Raw genomic sequence first — 26,657 nt, 5'->3', positions numbered from 1 at the left:
CTCTGCTGGGGGCTGGCTTTCTCACCACCTGCTCCTCCCTCTTCCACGGGGCTCCAGGGTCTCACTCCACAAAGACACACAACCAACCAGGAAACAATTCTGTTTTCACAGCTGTCAGGGTCCAAACCCATACCCAGAGAATCTCAACAAATATGACATAGACCCCAAGCCCTCACTCCCTGGTAACTTAAACACTCGGAACTATACTAGCCCCGTCTACACCAGGGAATGATCAGAGAGAAACACCCTAATCATCCATGAGACGGTGTGCCACACTCAGACATGTCCCCTTCCGCGACTACCCCCACCCCCCGACACACAGCACTAGCCTGGGCGTTGTGCCATTTTTGTTGGACCAAACTAACCTTACGAGGTCTTGGGGTGTGATGTCCCAATGACACTTACTTCCCCGTTCCACCCTACAGAAGAGGAAACTGTCGAAAGGAAACAGCTTAGTCTTTCTTCACCCACTTGCTTATTCCTCCCCATGGAAGAGAAGGCACTTAACTGACCAGGAGGTGGGGAGAGCTCCCTCCTCACCTAAGGAGCGAAAGAGATGAAAGGCTGCCTCTTGCTCTTGACCTGCTCGCTCTGTTCTGGGATCAGGCAGTGGAGAAACAGGTCCTGAACTTCAGCATCACCAGGAGGTCCAGGGCTCCACATAGGCAAGTCCCAGAATTTAAATGGAAGGAGGTAGTGGGAAGACTTGTCTGGACCCCAGCCTAAGCCACATCCTCCAACACAGGGCCTGATGGCTGTGGACTTCGGGGGAGTGAGGCCAATGCCGAGCATCTGAGGTCTGGCTTGGCAGCTTCAAAACCTCAATGGAGAAAAGACTGATGAATGCTACCCAGCCACCAGCCTGAGGTGTTACCCACATTTACAAAGAAGGCCAAAGGCAGTGAGGGCCGGGGTGCTGAAGTTAGTACCAGATCTGACTCAAAAGTTAGTCGAAATGACTCCAAAGTAGACCCTGACTTCTCACCTTATTTGCTAACCCGAGTCACATCAGAGGAAGGCAGAACTTAGCTCTCTACCAACTAATGAATTCAATGAACACCAAGACCATTCACCTTCAAACACAAACACGGAGACTAAGAATCTTAGCTTTCTAAGAGAGGATGGATAAACTGTTCACAAATACTAATTACCACAACTGAGAAGAATCTCCAAAAGCTATTTTTTGTTTTTGCATAGAAAACAATTATCAGAAAAATTTAATTCCAAGTCCTCAAACTGTCTCAACTCCAAAACTTACTAAAACAGAATAAAGTATTTATGTGGCAAATAGAAAGCATGTGTTTGTAAAAACATCAACTTCTTAAAACAAGGGGGACAGCTAGAATCATGTAAGTGTTGAGAAAGCTGGTTTGCCATCGAAGAGGAACTGAAGAATACATTAAAACCAGTCGAAATATTCTAAATTTTAAAGGCTTCATGTATACAAGCATGCACACAAGAATAGGGCATTTCAGGCCTATGTTAATCTCCTTCACTTTTAAGCCAATAGGGAGAAACAATTCGAAGTACAAACATATCAATATAAAACAGATAAAAAGTTTTAAAATTCACATACAATTAAAAGTAACATTAAAATTAAAAAGAAAACACACAAACATGATAAGCCCCCCGCAGGCACAGCAATCATGGCAAAGGGTAAATACTATCTACGACATATCAAAATTCACACTTAACAAAAGACCCCAAATTTAGACAAAGGATATATGGACATTATACTGAAATGGAAGAACAATACAATTAATAGATGGAAAAATATTCAAAGTCACTAGAAATGAAACTGGAAGACAATCCATAGATCGTGTTTAACTTTTTTTTTTAATTAAAAAAACCTTTTTGGGGGCGGTAATTAGGTTTACTTACTCATTTTTAGAGGAGGCACTGGGGATTGAACCCAGGACCCCGGGCATGGTAAGCATGTACTCTACCACTTGAGCTATACCCTCCCAGCTACACTTTTTGATTTAACAGAATCACCACCAACAATGCTGGCAAGCCCATGGTGAGGCTGGTGCAGGCATATCTTGCTGGCAGTGGAGTAAACTGGTACCATCCTTTGGTAAGCAATACAGTTACAGGCATTCAAAACCAAAAAAAAAAAAAAAAAAGGAAAAAAAGTCAGACCCTTAATCCAATAAACTCATGACTCAGAATTTGCCTCAAGCCAAGAAACCAAAAGAAGTAAAAGAATATGCAGTAAGTATGAAATCTAAACATCCTGGTTTGCAATTATGAAACAATTTGTAAGTGTGTGGTTAAAGGTCAAAATGGAACATAAAAGCATGAAAATGCATGGGGTAGTAGCCTTACAAGTGATTTCCTAAAAAGGTTTCCATTGTCGCACTTACCGTCACCACCTTTGTATTAAACTGAGGCCATTACTGGTAGAGGATGCTGTGATGACCTCTGCAGTTGTAAACAGGGCTTGTCTACTTTGGGATTAGATTAACCTGTAAGATTCCTTCCTTCTCCCTCTTCCCCCTTTTTTTCAATTAAAAAGGTAGCACATGCTCACCTGTAAAATATATGGACAATTCAGAAGTGTGCAGAGAACCAGGAATGAGAAACCACAATCAACGGCTTTTCCATTTTTCTTACTATGGTCCACAGTAAGAAGCACATTTAACAAATCAGTGCACACACTCCCATGCACATGTGAGTTTCAAGAAAACAGTACTTTCCTTTATCACATGCTACATGTTCTAGATTTGCCATTTTAATTTTTTTCAAAATCATCCCTGCACTTAATCAAAGAGTCAACAATTGTAAAAGCTTTGTTGAGAAAAACAGCAGATCCTGAGCCTTAAGGCCTGGCCTTTCCCTTTCCAAGGACATTCTCCACTTCTAGCTGGTCTTGATGTTTACACCCCAAATATCTCTTAGACAGTTCTGTATATAATGTGCTTGTATCACTATTGCCTGGTTTTTCACTGTTAGGTATTACCTATCCACTTCCTGCCCTGGAAGCCATGGATGTAACTCTCTTCACTCCTGTACAAACCACCTCTCTGCCCAGACTACCCCCTTACACTTCTTTCCCACATCTCCACTCCAATTTACAGTTAAACAGGAGTGTTGGCTAGGGTGATTTTCGGAGTGTACATTATTAGCACCATGTGAGCCAACAGAGTGAGCCATGTAAACCATGATCACTCTTCCTCCCCTGTACAACTTTTTGTTCTCGGGAGTTAAGAATTCTCTTATTTTTCTGTTTGCTTAATTTTCCACAAACTTATTAATCTTCAACCCCAAATTCAATGCCAGTTGTCCAAATCTTTCAATAAGTTCATTAACATCAGATGTTCTATTTCTAATACTTCTTCCAGAAGAACTCTCTCCTGGAATCCGCTGAGCTGTTTTAATCTGGACTGGTGCCCAGAACCCCCTTTGCCTCATTTGGGATACAGCCTACGAGAGAAATTAGTCTTTGCTCACCTTCGTAGAGAAAATCTTCAGTGCAAAAGGCAAGCTTTTCAGACCCTGTATGTCTGAATACATCTTTATTTTACCTTCTTTCTTGAGTAACAGTTTGGCTGTCTATAGAATTCTATGTTGCAAAACAATTCCACTGAGATGGTGGAGGCGTGGCTCTACCATCTTCTATACTTCATTGAGAAGCCTGGAAACACTTTAGGCTGAGTCCTGATCTTTGTATTTAACCTTTTCCTTTCTCTGTTCCTATGAACTTATAGGAGCCTCCCTTTCTCCTCAATACACTGACACTTCAGGGTACTGGTCTGACTAGTCAGGGTACTGGTCTATCTTCATCCACTTGGCTCAACATTCGATGAGTCTATCCAATATGAAAACATACTCTTCAAGGAAATTTTTTTCTTAATGATTTTCCCACTTGCATTTTCCTCTGTTCCCTCTTTCTGCAACTCCTATTAATGGATATGGGAGCCCTGGCTGATTCTTTAGATTTCTTACCTCTTCTGCTCTATTATTCATCTCTTCATCTTTCTTATCTATTTTCTGGAAGACTCCTTCAGTTTATAATAATTCTAATTATCCTAATAATTCTACTTGATATTCTTGCTCTGCCCTTATTCTTTTAAACTTTTAGCATCTGAAAAACTCAGGAAATAAGCATAAGATAATATTACCTGGGTATTTCAGAGAGAAGCTACAGCAGAGGATATGGGGGGTGGAGGGTCTGTCCAGGAAAGGCCCCATGGGGTCCTGCTCCATTACAACCTGAGAAAATGCCAAATTTTTTTTTCAAAATATTCTCTCTAAATAGAATATTTGTTTTAAGCTGCCTTTTTTCACCTATTTGTTTTGCTTTATTTCATGTTAGGCCCTTTATTCAGTTACTAGTAATCCTTGGTCATCCTCATGACTAAGAGTAAATGCCTAAGAACTGACTGGGAGCGCTGAGTCCTTGGGCAGGAGAGTTTCTGTGCAGGGGCATCTGACCGGGCCATTTGCTAGGAAATCCCAGTCATCGGCATCTTTAGTTCTTTCCTCTTAGGCTAGTCAGGTTCCCCACTGAGGTCTCTTTTAACCTCCTGCCTGGAAAGTAAGAGGCTGGCTGTCAGTGTTCTAGAAACCAAGTAGAATAGAAGGCTGGGGAATGGAAATGGTCTTATAGGAACCTCCAAGGACACATGGCATCTCCCAGGCCGTTAGTTTTTCCTTCAGCAGAATGAGTCACCAATGTCCAGCTAAAGGGGAGAGACATTTCCCAAACATCATAAAAAAAAAAAAGAAAGGACACTTATCTAACCACATCAACTGCCTTCACACACTTCTTACATTTAGCCACCTCTGATACTCCTCCCCTCCAAACCCCGCTCCCCCCAAAAAATAATAGGTGACACCAACTCCTATATTTTATACTGGGTCACTCATCCATCTATTCCTGGTTTGCAATTTTTTTCTTGCTGGTGTTCCCTTTCCCACTCTCTGTGTCCTTGTAGATTGATTCCTTTTTAAAAATTCCCTTTATCTTAAATTTTGTGAGGTTTTAGGATATATCAGTAAAATTAGGTGTGTCCACTCAATCCACCATTTTTACACAGATCTCTAGAAGACTTCAAAATATTTTTAGTTGCCATCTTTTTGTTGAGCAAAGTAAAAAGGATAAAACAATTGGAAGTATAATCTATAACCATATAAAAGAAAGGACAAAAGAGATTTTGCAGATGTAATCAAGATGACTAATCAATTTACCTTAAAATAGGGTAACTATCTGAATGGGTCCAATGTAATCACATGAGCCCTTAAAAGCAGAGCTTTCTCCCAGCTGAGGGCAGAAGTAGCCAGAGAGAGTCCAAGCCTGAGAAGGGTGCTATGGGCTGTGACTGGGCGTGAGACAGAGGAGCTGCGGGCAAGGACCAGAGTGAGGCTCCAGGAGTTAAGGGCAGCCCTGGCTGACAGTTAGGAAGGAAACAGGACCTCAGTCCTACAACAGCAAGGAACTGGATTCTGCCCCAGAACCTCCAGAACACAGGCCTACCAACACCTTGATCTGGGCCACGTGAGACCCCTAAACAGAGAGCCCAGCTGGATTGTGCTGTACCCGGACAACGCCAGCTACCCATGCCCCGAGTCGTCTTGCTGGCTTCTCTCCCCTTCATTCTCCAGACTCAGCCATTTACGGAGATGTCAACCTTTCCACCCGGCCTTCGAGGCTCCTGGTACTGGTACCTGCCCTAGTCACAGGCCCAGCCCAGGGAAGGGCAGCCATTATTCCCAAGAGAGCTGAGGACCCTGCTCCACCTCTAAGGAGCACACCTTAGGTCCTGGACTTTCCAAGTCCTCAGAGCCCACTGGGTACTGAGGAACATTCACAGGAATAGGTAGGCCCAAGGGGAGAAGTCTAGGAGGGGACAAGTGAATACTGAAGGGAAATGGGTTCTGGTAGGAGAGATGGCCACAAAGGCAGGCCAGGGCAGGCTGCCTCATTGCCCATGGCAATTTCACACGGAGGAAGGACACTGTGCCTCAGCCCCAGGGCACTGCCACCCTGAGAGGGGAAGGAAGGGTTCAGGACCATGGGCTCCCCACTTGGCTCTGTCTCACCCTCAAGAGTCAGAAGTGTCTATGTCCCATGCTAACCCACACCCCTAGGACCCAACTCCCCAGACTCAGGGTCTGCCAGAAACAGTGCAAAACTGGACACAGCGGCAGCAGCCACTCACAGGAGTCCAGAAGTTTGACCCTTCACCGTGGGCAGACACTACAAAGCCACCCAGGGCTTAGGGTGGGCCACCACCATTCCTTATCAAGGGGTCACAGGCATTGGGCCCTGCCATATGGGTGTGGGGGAAGGGAAGTTCCCAGCGTTCAGAGACACTCAGGCCTCTGACAGCTGGTCCTGGGATGGCCTCCAAACGGAGGTCCAGGAAAGCCTAGGCCACCAGCTCTGAGCCCTACCAGGCTCTCCAGCGGGCCTGGGATTCTAAGTGCTTGGCTTCCTGTATGAAACTCTGTACTTAGCAAACACAGCACTCTGAGCTTCCACAGCCAAAAACCCACAACCCCAAACCTGCTGAGTTCGAGGAGCACAAGGGGGCCCCTTGCTCGTCTGGTGAGGAGACATGTGTCCGCCTCAGTCCTGTCATCAGGAGAGAAGCCGAGGGAGGGATGGATGTGGGTCAGAGGATGGGAAGCGGGGAGGCGAGGAGGGCTCAGCAGAAGTGCTGGGCTGGGAATGGAGGTCACCTAATCCAGTGATTTTCAAACTTACTATTTTTACTACTTTTTAAGCTACAGGAGCCTTTGTTCAAAGAAACTCTGACCCAGAAACCCAGCACGGAGGTGGGCAGAGCAGGGCACACATCTCTTCTGGTGGCTGGGAAAGCGGGGGCTCCATGAGGTACACACTTGAAAATGACAGGCCTGGTCCAGCTGGTCCCAAATTCCACAGAACATGAGAATCACTCAAGGAACTTCTTCCAAACTGCACATGGAGACTAGTTCAATCGGACTGGGACAGACCAGGGAAATTCACATTTTTAAGAGCGGTCCTTCACAGCAGTCAGTTTGAAGAGATCCCCGCTGGCCAAATCTGGAACCAGGTGGGCATTAAAAAAAAAAAAAATACTAATGCATTTTAACTCACTGAATAAAGTAAGACCCCATGAGTCCATTCTAATATATACAAATGGATAAATAAACAAACAGGGGAGAGAGGAAAGTTCTTTACGGGAGAATGATAAATGTAAAATTAATGTAATTAAATCATCACCATTCAGGAACCATGACAGAGATAACTGATTCCGTCAAGAATCATCAATCAGTTCTTGGTCTGTTCCAGTAGTTAGAACAAAATACCACAGCCTGGGCAGCTTACAAAGAAAATAAATTTATTCCTCACAGTCCTGGAGGCTGGGAAGCCCCAGATCAAGGTGCCAGCATGGTCGGGTGAGGGCCTCAACCTGGTTCAAAGCTGGAACCTTTTCGCTGTGTCCTCACGTGGTGGAAGCAGCAAGGGGGCTCTGTGGGGCCTCTTGTAAAGGGCACAAATCCTCTTCTAGAGGGCGCCACGCCCACAACGTAAGCACCTCCCAAAGGCCCCACCTCCTGACAGCATCAGATCGAGCATCAGAATTTCAATATGCAGAGGGAACACTAACCTTCAGACGGTAACAGGTTCTAAAACCACTTGATGGAAGTTTGATGAGAGATAGCAAGTTTATAGTCTCCGAGTATCTCCCCCACAGGACACTCATTAATTACAAAGAGCATAGCAGTAACTCAGCAATGGAGAAACCCAGCAGGTACCACCTTAACCCAGTGATCACCGCTGCCCTCACCAGTAATGAGTTAAGCCAACATCCCACCCTCCTGAGGGGATACAGTGAGGACACCTCAATCCTGTGGTATTCCCCGTGCAAATGCATAACGTGAGTATAATCACGAGGAAAGATCAAAAAAGAAACAAACAAAACAAATTAAGGAAAAGTCTACAAAATAACTCCCCTCAAGTCAAAATGTAGAATTTGTGGCCATTCTCCTTTAAAAGAAAAAAATAAAAGGAGAGAAAACATTTGGGCAACAAACAAGCCTGGGGCCCAAACAGGGATCCTGAGAAAGATTCATCAGGCAGCTCATTCAACTGCCCAGGCAGCCCCAGCGCAGTGCCTGCCCAGCCAGGTGAGGCAGGGCCCGGGCACCCACAGCTGCTGCCCCACAACCTCTCAAAAGGCTGCAGGGAAGGAGGCCCAGCACCTCTGCCGCCGAAGGTGAAGCCTCCTTCTCATGTGAGGCTGGGGAGCCACGCTGCCATGGTGCATGGTGCATGGTGCACGGTGCCTTGTGCCTGGATAATCACCGGAGGCCTGTTTCTGAAATCCTAAGTGCACACAAAATGTCTACACCCAGAGTCCAGCTGCATACAAAGACAAGGAAATCTGGGCCCACTGACATCTCCAATGTGGACTAGAACCCACAAGGCCTATGGGCTGGGACCTCCGGACCTCAGGAGGAGTGGGCTGGGCCCTCTGTCCACTCTGAAATTCCCCATGAAGGGCCTGAGTCAAGGCTATGGCATGACTGAAGCCAAGTGCACTAACTCACTCTGCGAGTCCCTGTTGTGGGAGACAAACATCTCAGGACCTGTTTCTACAAGTCCTGGCACCTGCTGCGTGCAAGGCGCCCGGAATGGGGCTGTGGAGACTTAGAACCCCAGTAAGACCGGTGCCTGATGCAGGAGGCTCAGAACACACTTCCCTCTGCTAAATGCAGAGCCAGGTAGGTGCAGGAGGGCAGGATGGGCCCGGCCCAGGAAGGAAGGAAGGAAGGAAGGAAGGAGGCGGGAAGCTGGTCAGGAAACGTTCCACAAAGCAGTCGGTTTAACCACTACAACCCAACATGGCGGCAGCCAAGAGTCTCAACAGAGCCCCAGCATGGGGTCTGACCCTGTTGGTGGCATTTAGACGCCAGCAGCATGGCTGTCTTTGCAGGGCTGACACAGTTGGGGTGGGTGGGGGGCACTCCTAACAGCCACAGAGTGACGAGTAGGCCTGCTCTTGGGGAGAAATAAATTCTGCTCTAATAACTGAGTCCTGGGCAGCCCTTCGGGGAGCTGCTCAAGCACAGTGCGAGGAAGTGACCCACTTGTCGGATGTAGACTGGAAATGTTCTCTTTGCAGGGGCTGCCCTCCTCCCACCCTCCTCTCCTCCAACACAAAGAAACTATATAGGAGAACTTAGAATTACACATTTACTCCTTTTCTGCCATTTTTCCCTGTCTGCCATTTTTCCCTGTGGCTCTAAGATGTTAGAAATCCCTGTATCCAAAATTGCAGTTTATTACAATGTACTGTGTTTTAAGACAACCAACCCACTTCACTCCAAGGACGGCATTAGGGGTACCCCCTAATCCTGCCCCAGGGTGGGGCTCTCCAGGCCAGGGCAGAGCCTGGCTCCTGGCCCCTCCAGTCTGGCAAACAGCCTGGGGGAAAAGGCTCACAGAGGGAAGAAAACTAACTTCGCCAATAAGCTATAAAAAGAAGCCTGCTGGAGAAAAATAAAACAAAGTGCATTGAAAATATAAAGAGAGAAAGAATAAGAGGGGAGGAAGAAGCAGATTTTTAAAAAATGCAAATCACTGGTAGAACTCTGCTGAAACAGCTGGGAGACTGCAGAGATAGAAGATTAGCAGCTTAGTCCCTAAAACAGTCCCACAAGGCCAAGGGCACCCCCAGGCCTGGGGGCCCAAGCTCACCCCCCAAAAGCCCCCCACCCACCTCCACCAGAATGAAGGGGATGGTAGGCAATCCTAGCAAAATCAGGAGTCATCTCAATCATTTTTCCACTAAAAAAAAGACCACAAAAAATAAATTTACGGTCCCTTTTCTGGATTATTTATTTAAACTTCAACGTAACACCAAAACATCTTAATAAGGAATGTTTTGTGTTCCTAAAAAAATCAAACAACATTTACAACCTGATTCTGATGGTGTCACCCAGCTGGGACAGACGGGGCGGGGTGAGTGGCACCAGATGGCGGAGTGAGGCTCCGCACCCCCTTTCACAAAAGAGGGCTCCGATTACCCCTAGGCTCTGCCCCAAAGTTGACCTCGGGCCGCAGGCTTGGGGGAGGTGCCCACAGCTGCCAGGCGGCTTCCGAGGCCCCGGGACCTGCCTCCCAGACACCCCCCCCCACCCTTGCACCCAGGGCTACCTGCTGTAAACTGCACGCCTGAGAGGGTGGGGGTCACAGAGCCAGAGCTGTCAGACCTGTTTAAAGACAACAACTTTAAGGAGGGCAGAGGGTGAAGACAGCAAAACCACAAAGCAGACAGAAGAAGGTGCGAGAGCATCGGGCGGGGCAGGGCGGGGCAGAAGTGTCTGAGCCAGTGCTTCTCAAACTTGAAAGTGCATGCAAATCACCTGGGAATCTTGTTGAATGCAGATTCTACTTCAGCTGGTGTGGGGTGAGGCCCACAGGAGTATGCGCTGCTACAAGCTCCCAGGTGCTGCCAGTGCTGCCCACCGGCGGGCCAGGGGCAGTGCTGTAACGGTGAGGATATGAGAGCCCCGAGGGAAAAGCAGCAGCACTGATGGAGGGAAAGGACCCTCAAGGGAGGTCCAGGAGGAAAGCCCACCCATCTTTACCGTGCAGCTGCAGACAGGGGTGCAATCAGCTTTCCTGGAGGAATGCTTTAATTTTGGAATCTGTTCAGTATTTTAGTACATCCCACTGGATCCTCACAGGTTATTTTTATTCCCATTTCACAGCTGTGGAAGCTACTCTAACCAGATGTTTATCAAAGCTGAACTCCCAGCCCCTTGGGCGTCTTCCAAGATCACAGGCCTCCTGTGACGCAGGGCAGAAACACACAGCCCAGAGCAGCGTTAGAGGCTGATCCCAGCCTGATCCCAGCCGGGAGACAATGGGAGGAAAGCCTGGGGTACAGGAGGCCTCCCAGGGGGTGGAGGCTGGGTGGGGAAAGGGAGATAAAGGGCCAGAAACCATTTTGCCTCCTGGAATTTTTGACAAAATAGAGACAAAATTTAAAGCCAGGCCCCCCAGGAGGGACAAAGGATATTAAAGGACAGAGGGTATCTCCATCTTACTGATTTTGTTTTCACTTTTAACAGCCTTGCCTCACTTTGGCAGGAGGTAAAATAGAGAGTTTTACTCCCCTCCCCCGCAGGTTCCATTCTACCAGAGAGAGAATGTGGCGTTTCCAAGAAAAGGGGCAATGCCGAGGTCTGAGGCAGGGCAATTTTTCAGTGGGCTCCTGGTGCCACACTCAGCCCCTGAGCACTACAGTGTGCTTTAGGGCTCAGGGTGGGCAGGTTTCCATATGGACACCGCAGACATCTGTGGAGGTGATCGTCACCCCTCCCAGTCCCTCAGGAACCTGAGGAAGGAGTGCCCTGAGGGAGGGATGCCCTCTGTTAATCCCGTCTGATGACTTTTCTTCCAAAAAAGTATCCTGAGCTGCCCAGAGAGGCTCAGGGTAGTGACCAAGCATTTTGGAGTCAGATCCATAGAACTCAGCTGAAAAACGTCCAAATTCATCTGAGCAACCCTTCCATTTTCCAGACCTACACCCACGGAAATGAATTGCCAGGGTCACCCGGAGGGCCAGTGGCACAGCTGGGACCCCACCCTAGCCTTCTACCTCCCTGTGCTTTCCGGGAGCACTGTGCTGCCTCAATCATGACCTTTCCCACCCTCGTTTGGGCCCAAGTACCCTAAAAGCTGCATCTGTGCTTCAACGCATCAGACAGCAAACTTAGCTCTTTATGCTGAGACTTGTACAACATCTGCTGAAATAAGGACACTCCAAGGGTTGGGACTTGCTTCCTCATTAAGGCTTGGCGATAAGAGTCATATAAGACAGCCAGGCTGATCTCAAGATGGATGGGTTTTGAAAGGATGAAAGAAGATGCTGAACACACAAAAAAGTAGTGAGAGCCCCAGAGTTCTCATACAGAACTCAAAGGCAGGGGTACTATTACACACGCTGGCTGTGGGTTAGAAGGCTGGAGATGTATGGGTTGGGTGGGCACACCTCCGGAAAGAGATGCCAGTGAGTAACCCTCAGCTTGCCCACTATAAGCTGGGGGATAAGAGAGACCTGCAGACGCAGAAGGGGAGGGGATGGTTCTCCTCAGTTGGAGAAAAATCCCCACCACCCTACAGAGACCAAAATAAAGAAAAGAAACTATTTTCTCAACCACCTCTTCCACTAAATGCTAAGAGCATTTCCTACACAGACTCATACATGGAGAAGGACCGGGGGTAAAGGAAGATCGCACTTTGTGCCTGGGAGTGGCTTTTTTGCCAAAAACCAGGAGGCACCTGTGAACTCACACCCGCCCCCCCCCCCATCTTTCTCTCTCTCTCTCTCTCAGGTCTTCGGCGGCACAAACAGATGAGACCTCTCTCTGTCTTCACAACACAGGTCAGCATCATTCTGTTCCAATGAGACCCTCTTTGAACAAAGAGGAAATCTCAGCACCACTGGGGCACGGAGGGTACAGCTGGGGGAAGTGAGGGTACAACCGGTAGACTGCAGGCCCTCGGCTCAGTGGAAGATTCATGTCGCAAGGGCTTCCGCTGCTGCTGTACGCCCGCTGCCTGCTGCCCGCCCGGCCTGCCGCCGCCTGCCTGAGATTCAAGAGCCCGGAGATGGCAGAACAAAGAAAAATGGCTGTGGCAGTGGCTCAGGCAGCAGGGGAGGCTGCAGGCCAGCCTGCCAGCAAGCAGGCTTTTCTACAGTGAGTGCTCCAGCGAGGCACCGGGGACAAGGTACAAAGGAAAATGGGGGCCTGCAAGACTGACAGCTACCCAGGCACACGCCTGGCCCCCGCCCAAGGGCGCAGCTGGGCCGGAGAGCTCAGGCAGAACCCCTTCCAGAGGCGGCGGGCAGGTGGCTGACAAGACAGGCCCTGGGTACCCCTGCTCCTTGCCCAGCGGCTCAGAGGTCTGACCCAGGGGGGTTCCAGGCACAGCATGGGGAACTTGGGGCGGGGTGATCCTGACAGAGGCTCCCACAAAGGGCAGGGTCCCTCCAGAATCCCAGGGATGGGGAGCCCTGGGAGAGGGCAGGGTCAGGCTGAGCAGCTCACCGCATCAGAGAACAGAGAGGGGCCCTGGAGTGGCTAAGATCTGTCCCCCGAAGGACTCTCTTAAGCATAATGGGCTCCTGCTGCCAGCAACAATAGCAGCACTTGCCACCCCCTCTCCTCCTCCCCTCCCCCCAAAAATAATCCACAATGGGAGGCCGCAGGAAACCAGGGCAGAGCCCATGAATAGCTCCACTGTCAGTCCCCAGGCCCCACCTCCTCAGCCCCACAGGTCAGCCCTGGCTGCCACCCCACCACAATAGAAACTTCTGTGCCGCCCAGGCCCCAAGCCCCACATGATAGGGCTGTGGGCCTGGGAAGCTCTGGACTTCTCACAGGGGCGGCATGTAAGGGCGATGGTGGGAGGGGCAGGGCAGGGACTCAGGCCTCGCAACCCACCAGGTCAGGGTCATATCAGGCACCTTTCTATTCAGGGGGCTATCTGCCAGCCGGTCCTAAAATCTCACTGCTTCTTGCCCTGCCCTGCCCAGGCACGGGGAAGCCAGAGCCACCTGGGGAAAGATTATGGTCATCTCAGGGGCACACGGTGGCCAAAAGGTTGGGGGAACAGCCAGACGCTCCCAGGACTCCCAGGAGGAGCCCAGTGGATGAATCCAGTCCTCTTATATCCCCTCCCTCCCCTAAGCCATCCCGGGAAGAAAACCTCATCTGCCCTCAGCCCCTGCTTCTGCTCTGCAAGGAAGCTGCCTGCTCAAAGCAGAAAAACCCATCTATTATTTACACCAGGTGCCTTCTACACAGGCTTTTAAAATCACGGGGTGGCACTCAGGCCCAGAGCAGCCTGAAGCAGCACAAAGCCAGTGAGGTCTGCTGGGCAGGAAGCAGACAGGGGATCCCAGAGCTGTAGAAGGTCCAGTGAGGCCTGGACAGGAGGCCTGACCCTCATATCAACCCCTTAAACCCAGGGAGAATCTCTTTTTCTAACAGCTGATTCCCAGCCACCCAGCCCAAGTCCTGCAAACTCCTGGGGCCACCGAAACTCACATATGAGAAGCCTCTCCTATCTGGCTCTGACTGCCTCTGCACATTCTTATATCACATTTTTGGGTGCACTAGCTGCACGGCCCACTGGGCACAGCCAAGGGCCACAAACAGCAGGTGCTTTAGAGATAGGCTGACCTGAGCTGAAACAAAGACACTGCGGGGAACCGCATCAGCATCACAGGCCCTCCAGTTCTAGGCTCCGACCCGCAGAAATAACAAGATTCCCCCAAAAGAAAAACTCAGCAACGTTCATTCTCCCTCTTGGAATAAAAACAGCATGTTTCTTTTCTGGTCAACCACCCTGTGCGTGGACCCCCCCATCTAAGCATTCCCGCAGCTTGGCTTGTAGCAACCAAACATGGGAACAACCCCAATGTCCATCCATGGGGGCGCTGATAAAGTGAGTCCCAGTGGACCACACAGAGGAATAGCATGCTGCTGTTAAAAAGAACAGCCTAAACTGTGTGGGCTGAAATGGAACAATCCCAAGATAAACTTCAGGGTGAAAATCAGTAAGTGCAGAACAATGTAAGTCGTGTACAGCACGGGTGTAAACAGGAGGAGGGTGGAGACGCTTCCCTGGCACCCGACACCTAGTGACAGGGACAGACCTCAGGGGGGCAGGACTGAAGGGGTCAGGGATGGAAATATTAATTTTCACTATATATCTTTATGTATTTTTCACCACATTTTTTTTTTAAATAACAAGGTTAAAACTAAACTGACACTTAAAATCCCTAAAGTTTGTGGCACAAAAAAATTTGACCTGCAACTCTCTGCAGATAGTTTCTGGTATCTACCTAGAACAAGGAAGGGGACGGGGGGAATGCCAGCCTCTGGAATAAATACTGATCTGCTCAGACCCTGCTCACAATTCCTCCCCAAGTCCCAAAATAGTTTTCTTAGGAACACCAAGAGTAGATTCTGACAAAGGCAGACAGGAAACCTGAAGTTGGTCCACACAAAGGACCATCTGTGGCTGGGTCCTCTCTGCTCGTTATGAGACCATAAGACCCCCAGGTTCAGGGGGGTGCTGAACCACAGGGATCCCAGGCCTCAGCAGGGACCCTTCTCAGGGCCCTCCCCAGTCATCAGTGAGACTCAAGGGCCTACGAACCCATCCCAATTTTAGCAGCTGAAGAAAGCTATTTCAACAGATTTCTAGGCCTGGCCCAACTCCAAGGACAGGCTAAAAACAGTTTCTCCAAAATCCCAGCTCAAAACCCCAGTCCCTTAATCACTAAACTCCCTGTACCTTTCAGGAAATGCAAGCTGCAAAATGGAGTTGTGAGATGAGTTTGGGCATTTATTCCTTACTAAAGGGATACACACATGTTGTTTAAAAGCCTACTTTACCTGACACATCGATAAATACTCTGCACTCAGAAGCACTGATGTCTTTCCTCCAAGTGATTTTCCCCCTAAGGAACAATATAATAACCCTCGCAGTCTCTCCCCCGCTTCTCAGGGGGATGACACAATGCCTATTAGAATCAGGACTGTCCAGACCATTTGGGTGAGACTTCTTGGGGGGCAGGGAGTGGTTCCTGAATAGAGCTCTCTCTACCTAGCAGAACTCCCCTGCCCCACCCCTAGGCCACCACAGAGATCTATCTCCTAATGACCGCAAGCTCACAGATGGCCCAGGCCACAGAGAAAGGCAGCTGGAAAGTCCTGCTCCCCTCTTCTGTAAGATGCTTTCTGATGAGTGCTCCATGTTCAACAAATAGCCCCGAAATTAAGGAGCACAAAATGAGACTTCACAACAAGTAGAATCACGCTGGCACTTGGAGCCCTCAGACCTCAGCTGCGGGGAGCAAGTTCCTGGCCCCTCGGTGGGCCCTCAGCAGCTCTGGCCCAGAAACCTAAACCCTCCACCACACCAAGACCAGCCCCTCTTGGCCCGCCTTTCTGCAGGAGTGGGCAGGGCCCCCACACCCAGGAGGCGCTGGTCCTCAACACACAGAATTCTGCAGCACCCCAGCTGGCACTCGCCACCCCCAACATTTGGCTTCCCACAGAGAGAGTTCCAGGATTCTCCAAGCCCAGAGCAGCCCTGGACAGACCTGCCCACCCCACCCCTGCACCTGGGCACATGCCACTCCCTCCTCCCGGCTCCCAGGGAAATGAACACCCCACCACTACCAGGCCTCTTTTGTTGACATGCTCCTTATCTGTTTATATCATTACTCGTATTTCACAGGAAGCAGCTAGGACAACAGGAGACATGACTGTGGAGGCAGGATGGCGGCACAGAGCCACAGTTCCCCTGCAGGGGTGGAAGACCGCCTTCAGGAAGTGGGGAAGGCCCCTACCCACCACAGGCAGTCACCAGGTTTTCTTCACACACCCTTTTTTCTCACAACAGCAGGTGCCCTGGTTCTGAAAAAGCTGGCTGTTGAGACAGGAGCCCGCCCCCCCCCCCAGCAGCAGCAAAGGCCCAACAGGGTCATGCGTGTAGGGTGTGACCAAGCAGAGAGGAGGGGCAGGGAAAACCAGGAGGAAGACCTTAGACAGGAGAAGGAAGCTGGGGCGGGGGGGGGGGGGGGGGGGGTGGTGCTCCATAAGGTCCCTGGAGCCGCAGTCCAGGCAGAGAGTGGGGGAGGAGATCACCCTCTGCACCTCCTGCAGCCCAAGCCAGGCAGATGAGACAGACGTCCCCAGGCCTGTGGGAGAGGGAGAGAGCCATAAAGTTGTCAGACTGGTTTGCCCAGGATGAGGAGAGCAGGAAGCACAAGGTACAGAGGCCAAGGGAAGGAGGTCGAGCAGGGAGGGTTGCCCAGAGCCTAATGGCTATGTCAGGCTCCCAACAGATCCGGCAACAAGGGGATCCAGTGCTGGGGGGTGCCGCAGGGCTCCGAGGCCCCGGGTCCACGCTGTATCCTGCAGGGTGCAGTGGGCGGCCCGGCGGCCAAGAGTGAGGGAGCTGGGGGACAAGGAACCAGCCGACACTGAGAAGAACAGGACTAGGGATTCTGGAAATGAAGGAGTGATGCCCACAAGGAGGGGCACCACTCCTGAGGGACAAGTGTGAGTGGTGACGAGCTCAGGCCAGCGCAAGAACCAACCGTGGGCAATACTGAACACAGGCTGCAGCAGGCCTCAGGATACTAACAGAGTCTCTTTTTGACCAAACTAGTCAGGCTCCTCTGAGCCCTCTGCTCAGCGAGACCCAAACTTGGGCTTCCATCTCTGTCCTTGTAGGGTCCAGTTTTAGCAAGAATCCTGCTAAGGCACTTTAGCTGGGATGCTCCACCTTCCGCAGCTGACCACTTCCATATCTGACCAGTGCAGCATCCGCCACGTGATATCTGATCACTCTAGCCTACCTTCAGCAAGAATCCTGTTAGGCCAGGTAGCAGAGAATTATCCCACCTTCTTCTAAATTTTCTATCCATCCACCCCCACCCCCACTACTCCTTAACTATAAATTCTCAATTTTCCTTGTAATAATCTGGGGTTGAGTCCAATCTCTCTTTCCTACTGCGAAACCCCATTGCAGTAGTCCTTAACACCTGTCACGATAGTCCTAAATAAAGTCTGCCTTACTGTTTTCACAAGTGTCAGAATAATTTTTATTCTTAACAGTACGGAGCTCCAAGACTTCCTGGACCCCTCACCCAGAGTGTGAGAACCATGTGGGCTGGGGCTGGCCTCCCCCACCAACCCCAGGGACAGACCCTGTCTGCCTGGCCCACAGATGAAGGGCTGAAACCAGACAGCCAAGCCACAGGGTGGCCAGATGTTAGGGAGGTCATCTGGAGAGGAAACAGGGTCTCTTCATAGCAGTGGTCACTCAGTGGGCATCCAGAGCCTTTCCTTGGAGCAGCTGGTGGGAGCTGCCAGGAGGCCCAGAAGGCAGCCTCAGCTACCTGAGCACAGCTGAGTGTGCACCCTAGACTGGGGATCAAAACATTTAAAAGCTAAAAGTCACACCATGGCCTAAACTGCCACAGTGGGTGTGTGGGGCCCAGCCACCCCTCCCCGTGGGACCCAAATCTGAAGCTGAGGCAGCCATATTCCTTATTTCCACTTGTCACTTTCCAATAAGGTTTCCGGGAGGTTCCCCGATGGGCTTCTGATGCTTAAGCGTAGACCCTGACTTGGGACGCTGTGTCCTGGGATACGCTGCTGCCCTTGGCCCTCCCAGGCTCACCACTCAGACCTCAGGGCGTGGATTCAGGGGACGCTCATTTAATTCCCTGCTGCTGTGAAGGCCCTTCTCCTGAGTATTAGGACAACAAACTCCTCGAAGCCTTTGTTTTCAGTGCTCTCTGGGCCCTGCAGAGTAGACTGGCACAGGCCGCAGCAGCCAGTAGAAGCAGACAAGGAAAACCCAAAGAGGGGATTCATCAAACCTCTCCTCCAGGTCAACCTCTGCCCAGCTCCCTGTCTTGACCCCTCCCCAAACCTCACCCACGCAGCAAAGCCCAGCCTCAGCTCCCTCAAATTCCAAGGGAGACACAGAGTCTGAGGCAGCACCAGGAATGACCCTCTGACCCAGGATCCCAGAGGCCAGGCCATGGCTGTCAGCCACGCAGCACAGGAAAACAGAGCCCAAGAAGGTAGGAGCCAGTCCCTCCAGCTATCTAGCTGTGCACACCGGGGCCCAAGAAACTTCTCCCTGGCTGCTGGGCAAGGGAGGCAGAACAGACCTCCAGAAGCCTGCCCAGGCCCACTTAAACTCAGATTATCAGGCCTACTGCCTCCTAAGAGAAAACCACAGCCCCGCCCAGCTCAACCCAGCCCCACCCAACCCCACCAGGCCCAAGAATGGAGGAAGTGGGGTTCCCAGAATCAGCGGCTGGTGAGCACTCGGCTGAGAGCCGTCAGCGTGATGGGCAGCAGTCCCAAACCAGAGCATCGGCTAACCCAGAGGCTTCGCGTGTCGCTTCTCAAAACTGAAGTGTGCACTTATGCTTCACAGGGGGACGTGAGGGACAGGAAGGGCAGATTCTTCTCACTTTACAGATGAGAAAACCAAGTCCAGGAAGGAAGGGGGAAAAAAAATCAAAGATTGGTCTAGGTCACTCAGCTAGAAAGCAGATACACCTCGAAAGCTGGCCTCACCACTGCTCTACGTGCTGGACAATGTCATTCATCACCATGTTCCACTGGCAAAGGCACTCAACACTTCCCACTGACCAGGCCCTGTACTGGTCCAACACAGCCACCTGCCCTGTCTAAACCAAAAAAACACATACTGTTAAGGGAGAAAACAGATGTGGAGATATTATGCAAACCCCATACAGAGTCAGTCAGAGGACACTGCTACTCAAAGGCAAGACAAACCAGGAATGCTGGCGTTCTCCTAGATCAGATTCTCAAAACACTAGTCTTCTCAGTCCCTTGGGCACTCAGGTGGTGACCAGCCAAGAGTGGGACCGCTGCTACAGACTGCCATCACCTCTCCCTCTATTCCAGGTGGGAAAACAGCAGCCCTGAAAAAGGAGGAAATATGCCTAAAGGATGGTAAGTTAACCACACGTGGAAGAATGTGAGGTCTCGCCACCTCCACCAGTGTTTCCTGGCCCTGCTGGAAGTCACTGGATGCTAAGCAGGCGACAAAGCACAAAAGCAAAGTCCAGAGTGTAGTGGGCTCTTTGACACCCTCCAAGGGTGGCCTGAGTGGAAAAATGCAGTTAACAAAGGGGTTCTACCCACTTCTACAGGCCAGAGAACCACCCCAGCCCCACATTCAAGCCTGTTCTCCATATGACCCCATCCTTTAGTAACCTGACCATCTTACCTTTCCACATCCCTAGGCCTGCAAGCTCAGCCTGAGCCTCATAAGAGGAAGGGGAAGGGGGAGGCCTACAGGGGTGTCTCTATCTGCTCCTGCTTCCGAGAATGGTGGGAAGTCCAAAAAGTCCAAGGGCTGATGTGCCAGGGCAGAGGGGGGAGCAGGAGCCTGCTTCCCTTCCCATGGGCATTAATATCCCTCTTTAAAGGCCATCGGGACCCAGCAGCAGGGAACAGGGATCATCAACCCCCAGCTCACAGCCCCTAGCACGTGCCTAATAAGAAGCCCTGGCCTGGGACTCACCACTAGTCCCTGAGCCCACAAATGAACGAATCAATAAATGAATGAGCAAAAGAAGACCCAAAGAACTCAAATAACTTGCTCAGGGTCAGAGGAGCAAGCTGCCTCTGCAGACTACCTCTGACTACCCTCACATGAATTTTTGTTCACCAGTAATACCTCTGCCCTTCAAATGTGGCACCTCAATTCATCTTTAACCTAAATGGCATTTCTTTAACTAATGCATGATCAATGTGCCTGGCGACACAGAAACGTATGATACTCAGACCTAGACCTTGGGAAGAAGTCACAGAGAAGGTACGGTGGTAGGCAGGTGGTAGGCAGGTGGTAGGCAGGTGGCAGGCATCAGTGCTGTATACCAGATGTTTCCAGTCTTCTTTCTCTCCCCACCCTGTGGGGAAGTATGGCCATGTGATTGCTTCAGCCATTGAAATGCCACTGCTGGGTGGAAGCTTTAAGAGCCAGGGTAAGATTCATCATGCTTTCTGTACCTCTGTCCAAGTGACCAGGAATGTTCCAATTAATCAGCATGGGTCCCACAGTGAGAACAACATAAAGCAGGTATGCGATGGATGCGGTGTGAGCAAGAAATAATCCTTTGTTGCTTTAAGCCTCTGAGATTCGAGAATTGTTACCACAGCAAACCCTGATCTATCTGGACAGATACAGGCAGTGACTCACTCCCCAATCTTCTGTGCATGGCAGTGCTGGTCTTCCCATTCCCTGGCCTTAGGGAGACAAAAGCTAAATTGCCAGTCAATCAGCAGGGGTTCAGGGGTTCATCTGCTACATGTCCAGACGGATGAGATGCTTTCAGAAGCAGGGACTATAAGGGCACCTGCGCTGAAGGGCTTACTAGTTCTGCTCTGGGTCAGGCTTGTTCAGTGTATTAAGTCAACTTTAATCACTTCTTAGAGGAAAGCATGATCTAAATTAGATATGAGGAAACCCGGTTCACAGCCAGACCTTAAGCAAGTTACTCTGTGATCTCTCAAGGCCACAGTCTCATCGTCTGTAAAACGGGACGTTAACAACATCTACCAGACTGAGTCGTTTCAAGGATTAAATGAATGACTGCAAGTAAAGCTTCTAGGATAGTACTTGGTGTAAGTCTCACTCTCACTACATGTTTAAACCTTCCACATAAGTGCTGTAAGCTTATCCATAACCTCCTCTAGATTCTAAAACCAGCAAAGGTTTCCCAGGACTGGCACTTTGTAGGCAGTGCCAAATTGAACTCTACCCTAGTTGAAGCTAAACAAGTAACAAGTCAAATCCCTGAGCACTCAGTAACCTAGAGTGAGGCCTCAGGAAATGTTCCCTCCACCCAGAGTTTCCAGAACTCCCTGCTCTCTGGCCTCGCATGGGAACTCCACTACCACCAGAACCTGCAGGGCAGGGGCCCCCTCCCCTCCCACAGAGCAGAGCTTGGTCCTCCCACTCCCAAACACGAAAGGGGAGCTGCCCTCACCTGTCCTCAGAGATTAGCACAGCTGCCCTGCTGGTAAAGAGGGAACTTTCCTGGGCAGCCAACCCTTCTGCAGCCCCTTTCTTCGCATGCCTTCTTCCTAGAGGCAGCCACAAACCTCCAGACCAATGGGCTTGAACTCCTGTTTGCCTGAATAATGCTGCTAAACTGAGCTCAAGCTCAGACTAATAAACACTACTGAGCGCCTACTGCATGTCCAGCCGGAGACCACACAGCGCTGACAGCCAGTCAGGGAGCTGCGAGCCTGAAAGAGTACTTAAAACAGCTCCTGGCATCCCTTATTTAACAACCATGCTTAAATGAACTGAAGACCACGTTTGGTGGTCCAAGCAGTGGAGTTCAGAGAAGCGGGGATAGAGAAATAAAGAAATTCTCCAATAGAAGATGGGGTGCAACAAAGAATGATGCAATAAGATGGGAGGGGAAATCTGTCTGCTAGCCTGGGCTTCCAAGGCCTGTCTCCCAGGCATTATGGATCCTCAGGATGGGACAAAGCTTGGAGACAGCTGAGAAAGGAGCTAGAAGGGCATATGGAGCCATCGTAGTGGAGGCTTCATTCAGAGGGTGCCAGGGCCCAGGATTATCCCTGGGAAGAAGGGCGTCTCAGCCTTCCACAGGGCTGGATGAATGTAGTGGGGGCTGTGGGAGTGCTGGGGTGCTCTGATGGTCTAGGCCCCAAGCTTCACAAACAGGGAAGAGTGACCCAAGCACTCTGCAGGCACTAACTTCCCCAACTTTGAGGTCAAGGGGAAGGGGAAGGCTACTTTTGAGGATTTGGCAAGCAGCTCCACCCAATCCTATCTGCCCAGGAGCAACCCCCATCTCAGAAGGGAAGAGGACTCCTACAGAGCAGACCACTGGAGAGAGCACACCTGCAGAGGCGCCAATACAATGCCCTGCACTCAAAGTCCAGGACACTTGATGCCCCCAGGCACCAGCACCAGGGACAGCCATCGAGCTGCTGCAGACCACCGCACTCAACACTGTTCGGCAGCCAGCCGACAGGACAGGCCAGTACCGGGGCCAGCCACTTCCCTGCGACTCCCCACAGCACCAACCGCTTCTAGCCGGAGACCAACTTCGTGTCCCCCAGATACGGGTCCAATACACCCTACCCACCGGCACCACCACTCCTCCCAGGCAGAAGCAGCGGCCCGAGACGAGCCAACTCTGTAGCCACAGACCCAACTCGACCGAAGCTCCAGTTAGGTCAGGAGTCGGGCTTTGCTCCCAAGCACAGCCCCAAAGGACCAATACGGAGAAGCTGGATCACCACCTACTCAAACTGGCCGCCCCAAACCCGTGCAGGACAGAGTAGGACACACGGCAGGGGTGGGCGACTCAGAGCACACCCAAGGCGGGGCGGGGGAGGGGACCGCCTTCCCCTGTCCGAGCCACCCTCCACCCCTGGCCCGAGCTGCAGGCGGCCGAGGTTCCATGCCTGAGGCGAAAGGAGCGCCCATCCCCGGACTCGCAGCTGGGGAGAGGGGCAGAGCCCTGAACAGCGGCGAATCAGCCCCTCCCTCCCTGAGCGTTCCCACCCCCGCCCAGCCCCAGCAAGCACCCGTCCCGGAACGCGGACAGGGCGAGGGCGACAGAACCCCGAGCGCCAGCCGGGTCGCCAGCTGCAGCTCTCACTCCAGCCGGCACCCGAGTTCGGCTCAGCGGGGTCCGGGTCAAGGCCTCCGGCCCGTCGCCGGCGATCTGGGCAGACAAAGCCAGCGCCGCCCGCCGGGCCGACCCCGGGACAGGAGCGAGGGAGCCGGAGGGACTGAGCCGGGACTTGGGGAGCAGTCCTAGTCCCCAGGGGGCGCTCGGGGGAATCGGCCTCAGACAATGAGTGGGGCAGGGCCCAACGCTCCAGCGGGGGCTCCGCGCTCTACTCACCCGGGCGCGGAGGCAGCGGCGGCAACGGCGCGGCCCAGCTCGGCCAAGGAAGTTAGAGCAAGTTCGGCAGCGCAGGGCGGGAGGGCGCGATTCAGGCCGTCCGAGCGCGGGGGCGGGGCGCGGAGGGGCGGGGCCGGGGGCGCGGCGCCCGGCAGCGGCCCAGAAAGGGGCGCCACTTCCCTGCGCAGCTGGGCGCCGCCCCGCCCCTCCGAGCCCCGCCTCCGCCCGTTCGCCCCGCCCCCGCCCGGCCTTCCTGCCCTCTCCTCTGCGGAGCGGGCGGGGCCGGATCACTGGCCCGCCCCTTTGTCCCGCTTTGGGCGGGGTCGGAGGCTCGGGCGGCCCTGGTCGGCGCTCGCGCAGTGGGTGCGCGGCGCAGGCTGAGCCGTGACCTGCACCCAACACTTGGGGTCGCCTCGGTCCGCTGAGGCGCGCTGTGCGGAGGCCGTGTCGGCCTTGCCTCTGACCCGACCCAGACCCCACACTGAGAGAAGCACGAGTTGTGGGGGCCGAGGGGAGGCCACACCTCGGGGCTTCGGGGATGACGGGGTAGAGAGGTGAGCGCAGGGTTAGAAAAATGGCTGAATTGAAGATGCTGGAAGGCATTCCTGCCGGGCCTCAGAGGCTGGGGTTAGGGCGGAAGACTTCTAGACCTGGGTAGTAAATTAACATTTGCTTATTAATTTGTAAGCCGGTCGGTAAAGACTGGCTCCCTCCAGCCCTTGTGTTAAAAATACTGAGCTTTCCTTGGATCGCCTGCTGAGATTTGTCCCTCGCCTTCATCCTGAGGAGATGGCTGAGAATTCTTGAGAGAAGCTGGGGACTGGAGGTACGGCCTGTGGTGGAGGGATGTTCACGCTGCTGGCTGGGCTCTGGTGTTAAAAAGGCTGACCTTTGGAGTCTCAACGCCTACCCGAAAAATGAGACCCAGGCACACCACTGATCCTTAAACTCATTTGAGTGGAAGAGAACTAGGCGGTTTGCTCTGCGGGACAACAGGAAAGTCGAATCTGTTAAAAATGGGCCAAGAGACTAGTTGCACCACATTCTAGTACAAGCAAGTACAATGTAAGGAGGAGATCTTGAAAAGGAACTATTCAGTCCATTCCCAGTTGTTGTTTTGTTTTGTTTTAATGGGAATGCAGACCGCCTGTGACACCCTAGGCAGCTCAGAAACGTCCTTGGGGAACCTGTCCATCCATTCATCCTTGAGCAGGTAGTGAGTGCTTGACTGAGTGCCAGGCCCTGTTTTGATGCTGGGAATACAGCAGCAAACAAGACAGCTGAGGCCTCTTGCTCCATAAAGCTGATTTTTGGTGGAGAAGACGGATAATTGCAAGTTGAAGTAAATACTGGGACCAAAACAAGGGACTGGGATAAAGAACAAGAGGTATTTTAGTCGGAGCCAGCAGGGAAAGTGTCTTTGAGGAGGTGATGTTGAAAGAATGAGGAGATAGCCTTGGGAAAACCCGGACAGAGACTTTCCAGGTCAAGAGCAGTATGTGCTGATGCCCCGAGAAAGGTAAGCTGTGGCTGGTTCCAGGAACTGGAAAAAAAAAAAAAAAAAAAAAAAAACCAATGTGGCTAGAGTAATGAGCCTGGGAAAGAGGACCAGGATGAAATGGGGAGGTGGGCAGGGGCCAGGCCATGCAAGACCGTGTCTAGGAATGGAGATTTTTTACTAAACCACTGAAGAGTTTTATGCAGAAGACTAACGTGTTCTGATTTTCTTCTGTGCGAAGAATAAATTCGGTGAGTGGCAGGCAAAAATAAAAGCAAGGAGACAGTTAGACTGTTGTGGCAGCCCCAGCAGAAACTAATGGTGGTTTGGACTAAATTGATGGCCACACTAAGATGAGTAGTTGAGAGATGCTATTTTGGACATGGACACGTTGATAGGATGGATGTAGGGGGAGGGAATGGAGAACCCAAAGATAACTTTCAAGTTTCCAGCTGGAGTAAGTGGGTAAACAGGGCCTTATTTATTGGATGGAGTAGCCTGGAGGAAAGGAACTGCAGCTCAGAGAAGCACATCAAGAATTCTGTTTTAGGGGGGAGGATGTAGCCCAAGCGCTAGAGCACATACTTAGCATGCACGAGGTCTTGGGTTCAATCCCAGTACCTCCTCTAAAAATAAAGAAATAAACTTAATTACTGCCCCCCCCCAATGAAGAAGTCTGTTTTAGTCATATTGAGCTTGAGATGCCCATCAGAGATCCAATTCAACTGTCCAATCATTAGGAGCTCAAAGAGAGGCCTGGGCTGGAGATGGGGCTTTGGGAGGCATCATTTTAAAGATGGTAAATGCCCTGGGATCTGAGGAGGTCATCTAGGGTAGGGAGGTAGATGCGGAAGAGGAGAGGGCTCCAGAGGGACCCAGGGGAGTCAGACAGAGGAACCAGAGCTGCAAAGAAGACTGAAAAAGAGAAACTGGGGAGGTGAGAGGCGAACCAACCAGGAGAGTGCTGTACCCAAGAGACTGAGAAAGGAGTATTTCCAGAAAAGAGTGGCCAGCTGTGTTAGGTGCTACTTACTGATCAGATTAGATGAGGGAAGAGAAGGATCCATTCACTCTGGCAACACGGAAGTCACTGATACGCACGATAAGCTCAGTGTCCCTGGAGTGTGGGGTGGGAGCCAGACCGTGGTAGAACCGTTGTGTTTGGACAACTTGTCTAACAGGAAACAGAACCGGTAGGGGTCTAGAAAGGGATGTTTTAGCAGAGGTTGCTAATAACCCTAATAGTCATTCTCCCCCTTTTCCTTTATCATAGAATTTCCAATTCTAGCTGGCCAGATGGCTTCCCTGAAGAAAAGCAAGTTTCTAGGACTCCCTCATGGCTAGGTGTGGTCACGTGACTCGGTTCCAGCCAACAGGAAGTAAGTGGAGGTGTCCACGTGCAACTTATGAGAACTAGCTTTAAAGGGAAGTGGTGTGCCTTCCTCAGCCATTGCTCTCTCCTGCTCACTGGAATATGCAAATATGGTGCTGAAGCTCCAGCAGCCATATTCGACTTTGAAGTGGGAGCCATGTGTTGAGGATGTTAGGGCAGCAAGTTAGAATAAATCTGGGTTCCTGATGTTTAGGGAGCCACCATACCTGCTTTGGGCTACTGACCTTTTGACTTTGTATATGAGAGAAAGAAGTTCCTGTCTTGTTTAATCCTGTTTTCCAGCCATCTC

The 26,657-nt window shown here is 51.3% G+C and overlaps 1 protein-coding gene across 5 annotated transcripts in view; it reads right to left on the bottom strand.

The window, feature by feature from the left end:
• Window positions 1-24,095, bottom strand: part of TSPAN14 (tetraspanin 14) — a 54,949-nt gene extending 30,854 nt beyond the window's left edge. For 2 of the 5 annotated variants that reach the window (XM_032491591.1, XM_032491592.1), the window contains exon 1: window positions 23,478-24,095. In XM_032491591.1, the coding sequence (XP_032347482.1) occupies window positions 23,478-24,080 (603 nt within the window). In that variant the 5' untranslated portion in view covers window positions 24,081-24,095. Of the gene's footprint in view, window positions 1-13,056; window positions 13,104-23,477 lie in introns of those variants that run through there. The other 3 variants (XM_032491596.1, XM_032491594.1, XM_032491595.1) reach the window with 2 other exon arrangements.
• Window positions 24,096-26,657: the final 2,562 nt, after the last annotated feature.

This window comes from Camelus ferus, chromosome 11, assembly GCF_009834535.1.
Source record: "Camelus ferus isolate YT-003-E chromosome 11, BCGSAC_Cfer_1.0, whole genome shotgun sequence".
In the NCBI taxonomy this organism is placed as follows: Eukaryota; Metazoa; Chordata; class Mammalia; order Artiodactyla; family Camelidae; genus Camelus; species Camelus ferus.
This window is presented reverse-complemented; position numbering and strand designations above follow the sequence as displayed.